Source organism: Physcomitrium patens, chromosome 2 (genome assembly GCF_059467195.1).
Source record: "Physcomitrium patens ecotype Gransden chromosome 2, ASM5946719v1, whole genome shotgun sequence".
Classification (NCBI taxonomy): Eukaryota; Viridiplantae; Streptophyta; class Bryopsida; order Funariales; family Funariaceae; genus Physcomitrium; species Physcomitrium patens.
Genome location: NC_143411.1, coordinates 17635610 through 17645294, shown reverse-complemented (window position 1 = coordinate 17645294; position 9685 = coordinate 17635610). Strand labels below are relative to the sequence as shown.

General features: G+C 31.6%; 1 protein-coding gene and 1 pseudogene across 1 annotated transcript; one reads left to right on the top strand and one right to left on the bottom strand.

The window, feature by feature from the left end:
* Window positions 1-4168: 4168 nt before the first annotated feature.
* Window positions 4169-5606, top strand: LOC112294981 (ethylene-responsive transcription factor RAP2-9). Its single transcript, XM_024546020.3, has 2 exons — window positions 4169-4865; window positions 5144-5606. The coding sequence occupies exons 1-2, from the start codon at window positions 4415-4417 to the stop codon at window positions 5221-5223; spliced, it is 531 nt and encodes a 176-aa protein (XP_024401788.1). The 5' UTR covers window positions 4169-4414; the 3' UTR covers window positions 5224-5606.
* An 864-nt stretch (window positions 5607-6470) lies between these two features.
* Window positions 6471-8373, bottom strand: LOC141045076 (gibberellin 20 oxidase 1-B-like; annotated as a pseudogene).
* Between the last annotated feature and the right edge of the window lie 1312 nt (window positions 8374-9685).

Below are 9685 nucleotides of genomic sequence, written 5' to 3'. Positions count from 1 at the left end.
ATTTATTAAAACATAACTTTATCAAGATTTGATTTCAAGTTTACTTATTGATTAAAAAATAATAAGATTTATCAAACACCTTTTCAAAATGTTCTTATCTTATACCAAAAGAAGGAAATGCAACCTATAATCAACAAATAATGTCTTTTTTGAAGTCAAAGCATTTTCATCTTTGAACAATGAAATCAACATTAATTTCTGATTCAACCTTTTTCAAGCAAGTTCAATTGTATATGTCCTTTGATTATCTTATTCATAATATTAAAAATAATTTTTTTAAGTCTGATAATTTTTATAAATTTTAGTTTTAAAATAATCTATTTTATTTTAAAAAATAATTATATATTCCAAAAAGCAAAGCACAATTACATATTTTTCAAGCTTATTAAGACTTTCTACTAAGCAGATAATTTAGATACAATAAGACTTTGGAATTAATATCAAGAGATTTTTAGTGGCTTGAAATGTGAAAGGCAGTCAAAGACTTTGTACAATCATGTAATATTTCTTCAAGATCAAAAACTCCTCTTTAGCAACCTTATAGATTTTTTCAGTTATTATCACTTTTGGAACAGTCTTGATCTTTTGTTTCTATGGATTTTATCATGGAACTTATAGTCTTAGATTCATATGATTCTGTATTCATGATAGTAGATTATTTTACTAAGATGGCACATTTTGTACCATATACAAAATCTATCATAAATAAAGAAACAATTATATTTTTTTTTTGACAACATCTATTGTTTTTATGGATTGTCCAAGAATATTATATCAAATAGAAAGACTCATTTTATATTAAAATTTTGGAATATAATTTTAAGATTTTAAAAATAGATATAAAGCGTTCTTTATTTTTTCATCCTCAAAACAATGGATAAATAGAACATAAAAGGTAAGTTTTGGGGTAATATTTGAGGTGAATCATTAACTACTAATAAGATGATCGGACAGCTCTTTTACTATTGGAAAAGTTTTCTTATAATAATATAATATATTCTTTTTTATAATATTTTTTTTTTAATTAATTATGGTTATCATCATCATTTTATGCTTTTGACTTCTCAGAAGTTGATAATCCTACAACAAAATATTTGGAAAATATTTTATGTAAGTTACATACAATAATAAAGGCTCAATTAAAAGAAATTCAAAAACAACAAAAAATCAATGTAAATGCCTATCATAAAAAACAATCTAAATTCCATATTGGCAAAAAAATATACTTATTTTATCACAATATAAAGATTAGCTATCCTTATGATAACTTTGATTATCATAGGTTTGAACCATTTTTTATTTGTAAATAAATCAATTAAGTTGCTTATTGATTACATCTATTGAAGATTTTAAAGACTCATTTTATATTCCACATATCTCTTTTTGAGCTATATTAGACAATGAATATCTTGAAAAGAAGACAAATGTCACTTCTTCCTATAGAAGTGAATAATATTCAAAAGTTTGAGATGGAAGAAGTCTTAGATTCAAAGTGGCGCTCAAATAGATTAGAATATATTTTTCATTAGTATGGATATGATATTAGTGAATGTACATGAAAGCTTGCCAAGAATCTTACAAATATAGTAGAGAAGGTTGATGATTTTTATTGAGAATATCTATCAAAATCAAAATGAAGGATAGAAAATTTTTATTAAAAAAGTAATAAGATTTAGGAACAATAGCATTCTACTTTCTATCCTTGTTTCTAATTTTTGTATATTTGTGATACTAAGAAGATGGAAAAATAAAAACGAGTAGATTCAATTAAAGACTTATCATTTACTGACTTATCAAATGAGATATTGTGATTGTTACAACCTTCAAGGCGACGTAATCAAGATAAAGAACATCAAGAGTAACATATTCTTCCTTAAATAAATGGCAAATTTTACCATGTTTTATATCATGGCTTTCAAAGAAACTTCTAAAATTTGGTGTTTTTATTAAATGTAGGAATAATCCTTCACAGTATTTCAAATGTTTTATTTGAAAGGAATTATAAAGGCCTAAAAAATAATCAAATAATAAGGTGGTCTTTTTGTCCTACTATAAGACACTATCAATGGGTGAAAGGACCTATTAACCATCTTTAGAGAGAACAAAGATCAAAGTATGTAGCAAACATAATTTGATGCATCTTGGATTTTTTCAATATATGATAAGGAGTACTCTTTATAGAATTCATCTCTAGAAGGGAGAAATAATTTCATGAATAAATATATATTTATTTTAATTATATATATGATTAAGTAAAAATAGATTAAAATAGATTAATTTTATAATATCTTTTAGGAAAGCTTTTTTGAAGCTTCAAAGTTGCAACTTTGTCTTTACACATGTTTATAGATTAGAAACTTGATCAACAAGTTAGACATGTGTTACATGTATTGATAGCTTGTAGAACATGTTAACTATGTGGCATATATATATATATAAAAAACTTGTCTTGTAAGTTACAACATGTGTCCCATAATTTAAACACATAGCAGAGGTCCTATAGAACGTCACCATACAACTTTTAATTAGATAGTTTATATAGAAGCAAGAATCAAGCCTTCTTCACTCTTGTCAATGTTTTTCTTATTCTTACTTTAGTTTTAAGAGTCTATATGCTTCTTGTCTTTCTATGGCAATATCCATTCTAGCCTTAATACTATATTCTTTTTAGAATGAATATCTATTCTTCTTAAATTATATAAAAGTATTTTAAGGTTTTTTTTATTTTGATTCATATCCTTGACAACTTATTATGAAATTTTTGAAGCATTTTATTCAACATAGTTTTAAACATATTTATAATATTTAATTTTTATTTTTTTCTATTTTTTTAAAAAATAGAAATTACTATTGTTAAGAATATAAATCTAAATGAAATAATAAAAAGATAATAAATTTATGTAATAATAGAAGTTTGATTGTAGAATAATAGTATTTTATGATATTATTACTAAAAAGATAATAAATTTATATAATAATTGTAAGTTAATATTATTCTATATTAGTATAAAACAAAGTTTGTATCAAGCATCATTTAAAAAACTTTAGGCATTATCAAATTATGAAATAATTTAAAATATAATTTCTATTATAAATTTTTATAATACTTAGATAAATGGAAATAGATAGAAGTATATAAAAAATATTATGTAAAGTTTGGATGCTTCAAAAGTTTTAATATATATATATACATATTTATATGTAACAACATATGTAACAACATATTTATACATATTTTTAAATTTTTAAATTTTATTTTACTATAATATATATTTATTATATAGAAATTTTCTATATAAATTTCTATTGTGTGATTTCAATATTATTAACAAATTTATAGAAAGCTAGTTTTTTTCTTTTCTTCTTCTTAATACTCTTTTATTAAGAAATAACTACAAGAAAAATATTTTTTTCTTAACCATGATATATTTTGATGAGATTAAAGCATACAAGAAATATATGATTCGAATTAAAAAATAAATAAATAAATAAATAAATAAAAATCGAAACTTTAAAAAAAATGTACGTACATATATAACACATAGATATTTAACTATATACAAACATGGAATGTAATAGTACATGCCAATTCAAGCAGGCAATTGCACCTTGCCTTTGAGCCTCTCGGTGTGAGTGGCGGATGACGCCGCAGTGGCTCATTGTCGGCAAGGGCCGCGTCTACCATTCTTGCTGCATCGTCATTCCTGATCACAAGTCAGTCCCCCAACCATAAATTATCTTCAAGAGTGCCTTCCATAAGCAAGCTCACGGAACTGTCTGTAACATGTATTGTAGGTGGAGTACAGAATTGTCGTTTCTGTTTTAGACGTCAGGCTTGCTTAACATTTTATTTAAAAAACTATTTTCAGAAATATACATCATGGCCAGGGGTGATGAACAGTCGGAAAATTCAGATCGGGTCACAACTTCGGAGAAAAGATGCCGCACCTCGACTCCACCTTTTTGGTGTCATAAATTAATTAATCGGTGTACGCATATTTGCTCCTTGATTTAGGTCCTGAACGTGGTTGACGCCTTCTGCAGACGTGTTAACAGTGTACGCATTTTGTCGGTAACGCGGTGTCGCCGATGATCTATGTACCGACCATTTCCACTCTAGTAAGGGCGAATTGTTTTAAACGCCGGCGCATCCGAGACAATGATGTGATGACGAGGAATTGATCCATCAATTTGGCGTGGCCCACTTGCAAGTGGCTGGTGAAAGGTAGACCCTTGTTTGCAAAGTCCAGCTTTGGTCGTATAAAATGATAGCGGACACACTTTCAGTCAATAGTTGTTCAAGTTTACAGCCAGTGTTTGAAGTTGATGTTCAGACACCTGCAGGAAGTTTTTGGCCAATTTTGAAGTTCGAGGTTAATTTCCTGGTATTGTAAGGTGTTGCGCTAGAAGAAGAATGCAAGGCGAAGCGACAGTGGCTATCAAACAATACATGGCAACTAGTGGACGCTATGGCGACGATTATGGTGTAGTGTGCAAGAGATCGCCACCAGGTCGCGCAAAATTTTTGGAGTTCAGGCACGACGTCGTACAGCAAGAGAGGTTTAAAGGAATCAGGTACAGGCCTGAATTGGGCCGCTACATTTCAGAGATACGACCCGCTCAACCGAGAAAACGAAAAATCTGGTTGGGTACGTTCAAGACGGCCGAGGAGGCAGCCCGTGCATTCGATGCAGGCATTTTTTATACGAAGAAACCCGTCGAGTACAACTTTGAAGACTCGCCCTCTATCTTGGAACCCCTGCCAGAGAATCTTTCTCCCGAGCAGGAACATATCGAGATCCAGAAGAGGGCCAAGGCCGCCGCAGCGAGAGTTGAGCCCTCGCAATCCGAGCGTCCACATCCAGGTACATACGCTAAGTTCTCGGACTCTTACTCAAGCCAGAAAAGGTCCAAACGATACTTCAATCAAGACAACGAGTATTGTGATGCCCAAGTGCATAGGCCTCCCAGGGAGATTCAGTTCTGGGAGGTTCTAAATCGGTCATAATCGCATGGCAAGTTCATTGTGACGGGGTTGCAGATATCATGCGTTTCGTAATGTAAAGAAGTCCATAGTTTTCTTTGAAAACTTAAGCGGAACGCAGACGTTCAGAACATAATCTGTTGACTTGGCTGAGAGCAGGCGTTGAATGTTACGTCCTTCATGAAGCTGATCTTACCAGTAGCAGAACGGCCAGAGGGTGTCAATTGCATCTGCAATGAAGAGCGCAGCTAGAATTTAATTTCGAGGATTAGATTTTAGCTTGACTAGAATCATTGTAAAAATTCTGAGGCAGCAGCCAATATCAACTTTGAGCATTTGAGAATGCACTGAGTGGGAACAAGTGAAAATAATAGCCAATTTTTCATGTCAATACGCTCAGATTTCCACGCCTCGTCTTCTGAAATACAGATCTTGAGATAAGAAAGTAGCCACTGTTCTCTCCAGGCTAGAATTACTGGCCTGTGATTTTGAGAGGCAATTCAGTGTCCCTCGGCCCAACGCCACAATACTGAACTGGATAATGAATCCTAGTTCAGACTTGAGAGTGAACTTGTACATTTGTACACATCAAATGACTCATCGAGGTTGTGGACTTTGGGGTTTTCTGTCCTGCCCTTTTTGGGTGTACAATGTTCTTTCCACTTATGTCAAGTGTCAGATTCTTTTCATTCCTTCCAACTTTCAGGTTTGATGAGAGGAGAAACAGCTGATTCGTTACTGAGATGGACATTACAAAACATCACGTGTGAAATCTTGTCATCACCGCACATTCTCCAAGACAAATTCTGAGTAGCAGAGTGATTAACTGAGTTTGTTGTTGGTTTTATGACATGTATGAATCTAAGTGTTGATGTGAGCACCCTAATTGGCTGAACCTCTGAAGTTCAAGGTTTTTTTTTTTTTTTTTTTTGGTGTATTTGCTTTAAGTGGAAGGTAGGACATTTCGACTGGATATTTAGCTTCAGAATTATTCAGGCAGCTATTTATTCAGAATGGTTAGCACAATGTTCAAGCTAATGTCTGTAATAGTACAATTTTCAACTTCAATCATCCTAAAATATCTGAGAACAATGCTCTTGAAGAAGCTAACTACACAAGCCTCAACACGTGAAGACTGTTGCCCATTCAGGATCTGAACATAAATTGACCACGAAATAGTTTATGAGTGTTCATAGATTCCAAAGTGACCAACCATCCATACTGATCTACAATGTTTCTCAGACTGACTAGCCGACCTCTTGACAACTGTGCTCTTAATATCTAACCCATTTCTGCTATTGTGATATTGAATTTCCTCGATCTTGTCAGAGAATAACTACCAGCAGCTGAATGTAAAACAATGTCTTGGCAGGTCTATGAAGACGAGAGAATTCATCCGCTTCAGAGCCACCTCGTGTTGCTAGAATGAATTTATAATGAGATACGGCATTGGCTGAGCACATGTTGCATCACGGACGAAGAAAAACTAGAGCTTGTAAAAAATTTCAAGTCCAGCTGCGCGGAGCAAATCTAAATACGTCTGCATGTGAACTTTAAATGAGCTAGTTGAAATGGCTTCGGTGTCGTGGAAGCTGCAAATCTCGGGATCTACAACCTCTCTATGACGAATTAGCCGTAGTGAGCAAGCTCGTGGCGTCGCACCGAAGCTCGCGATGACGCGCTGCGGTAGCCCGGAAACCAGAAAATTCTCGCTTCCAATTCATATGTTCACATATGTTTCACAGGACGGATCCATTCGGCTGTGCAATATTGATGAAAGTGAAGGTACAACTGACGATACAGACTCGTGGACGTGCGGCACCGCCTCCATGTGTTGCGTCCTTGACCTCAGCGCATCTACATTGGAACGCCAGACCACAAATTCTTTAATTATCAACCTCAAATAGTATATCATGTATACCCCTGAAATATGTTGAAATATCAAGAATACCTATGTATTCTTGATAATAATAAATATACTCCTCACTTTTGTGATAAAATCAAAACTACCCTTCAATCTCATTAGATATCACAACTATTCTTTTTTAAGTACAAGTGGGGCCCAACCTGTGTGTGGAGAAGAGATCTATGGGTCCACTTTGGAATCTATCACGAGATGAGACATTGCCTAAGACAACTTCATTTCAAAAGATATCACAACTATTCTTTTTTAAGTACAAGTGGGGCCCAACCTGTGTGTGGAGAAGAAATCTATGGGTCCACTTTGGAATCTATCATGAGATGAGACATTGCCTAGGACAACTTCATTTCAGCACTATCTAAAGCAAAATGCAATTGCCAACCTCATCATAGTTGCTCTGACTTTGGACCTCATCTGGCATTGTGTTTAGTTGCCTTCAACATTGAAGCAAAGATGGTCGTAGGAATAATCTCAAGTCTATGAAATTAGTACAATGCACATTGATATTTAGTTGTGCATTGAATTGATGGGAGAAGAGAGGAGGATGCTTGATATGATGAAAAAGAATGAGATTCTTCATAGAAATCTTTTCACCTCCAAAACATTGTGCACAAAGTAAAATGTTTCATCTTTGTAGCTCATGGGTAGTTTCACTTTAGAATTAATAGAATTGTTTCTAGGCCTCTATATAAATAGGAGGATTTTTAAGTGCATGAGACAAAATTGCAATAAAATGTACTTTGGCACATTCAAGCTAGTCTAAAAATATGAAGAGTTGCACTTTGACTTTTAAGTAGTAGCTAATCTAGAAATATAGAAGAATTATTCTTTCCTATGCAAAATTCAAGTGGAATAGGCTATTAGCATTAAAATACAAAGCCTTTGGTCTGTTGCTCATTCTTTTCCTTCTCAAAATTTTACTTCTTTAAGTAATTAAGATACTCTCTTTAAGTGAAGCTTTTGTAGTATTACTTCTTACTAACTTGGATCAGCTCTTAAAAAGCTAAAATAACAATATCTAAAGGAGGAGCATAAAAAAATACTAGAGATAGTTGTGGCACTTTGTCATTTAGGAAAACTTTGTATTCCATGCTCTTGAATTGTCCATTGGTCCATGTATGGAGATTGTTTCTAATGTTGACAACATACACACCTCGTCAAGACTTAACAATGATCCATTTTTTATCCTTATATACTTGTAATTTCTCTACTTAACATTAATATAACAAAGTGAGGGTGTAGAAATCACTACGTATGCCTAAACCAAGTATGAGATTGTATTTGGATTTGTAGGATAATAATTTAATTGTGCAATTGATTGGTTGGAATTCATGTGTTGGCTAAAATTATTAGCAACCAAGCCTAACCTTAGAGTACATAATTCTAGAATAAGTTTTGCCAACTTTTCTACTCTTAAGCAAAAGAATTCCGTAGATGCTTGGAAATTAAAACTAATATCAATAAGCATTGAACTGATTTCATAGACTTGAGATTATTTCTATGACCATCTTTTATTTCAATGCTAAAAGCAACTAGACACAATGCCTCATGAGGTCTAGAGTCAGGGCAACTTTGATGAGATTTTGGATTCCATTTTATCTCAATCACTACTGAAATGAAGTTGTCTCAAGTAATGTTTCTATTTCTTTATAGATTCCAAAGTACGTCCAATGATTTCTCCACAGCAATCATATTGCATCCCAATTGCACTTAAAAAAGAATACTTGTGATACCTTATCAAATTGAAGGATAGTTTTGATATTATCACAAAATTGATGGATACATTTGCTATTATCGAGAATACATGGATATTCTTGACATTTCAATATATTTTAGGAATATATATGATATTTTTTTTCTTTTTTTCTTTTTGCAAGAACAAAGAAAGGATGTATTCCATACATTGATTTGTGGTTGATTAGTAGTGGTGACAAAAAGTTGTCTAAGGCCTTGATGCCCTACTAGTATGGAGTATTCTACAATATATTCTAACTACTTAGGACCATTAAAACAAATTCAGCAAACATGGGTGAGAGATAACAAATTAATATGCTTTAATGTAGTATCAACAATTAGTTGGAATTACATACTCCACACAAGGTAAACATTAAACCAGTCCTTGAGAAATGAACTCTAATATTTCAAAACTTAATTTAGCAAAAAAAGGACTATACCTTTCTACTACAGGAGAAAAAAAAAAAAAAAAAAAAAAAAAAAAAAACATAACATAACTATATTGGACTTATTAATATAAGTTGATTTATTTTTATTTTTTATTTTTTATTTTTTGACATTAAGACTAAGATCTTGTTATTTTTATCATTTTTACTTGTATTTTTTATAAATATTTTTAATAATATGTATTAATATTAATTTTTTAATTTAAAAATCATTCCATACTTCATTTTTAAAAAAATTGGTATTTTCTTAGATCTATTTGTACTATAAACATAGTATTTAAAGAAGAGACCAAATGAAGTTAAGAAATTTATATTAAATTAGAAGAAGTGAAGCAAAAATAATTTAATTCCTTAAGAAAATCTTTCATAGCTCTCAAATTTTATATTTTAAAATTATCTTGTATATGAAAAAAAATCCAATTTAATATATTAAAACTTTAATATAAGATTTTATATTATAAAATATAGTAAAAAATTACTTTAGAAATATAGATGATAGTTAAGGAGATAATAAATTTAATAAGCATTAATATTTTCTATTTATAAAAAAATGGCTTCTACTCACTCTGTAGAGCTATAAATAAGGAAAAAGAAGATAGA

Coding starts and splice junctions, on each gene's coding strand:
- LOC112294981 (XM_024546020.3), top strand. CDS start 4,415: ATGCAAGGCGAAGCGACAGTGGCTATCAAACAATACATGGCAACTAGT. Junction 4,866..5,143: donor ATCCGAGCGTCCACATCCAG/GTACATACGCTA, acceptor GGCTGAGAGCAG/GCGTTGAATGTTACGTCCTT.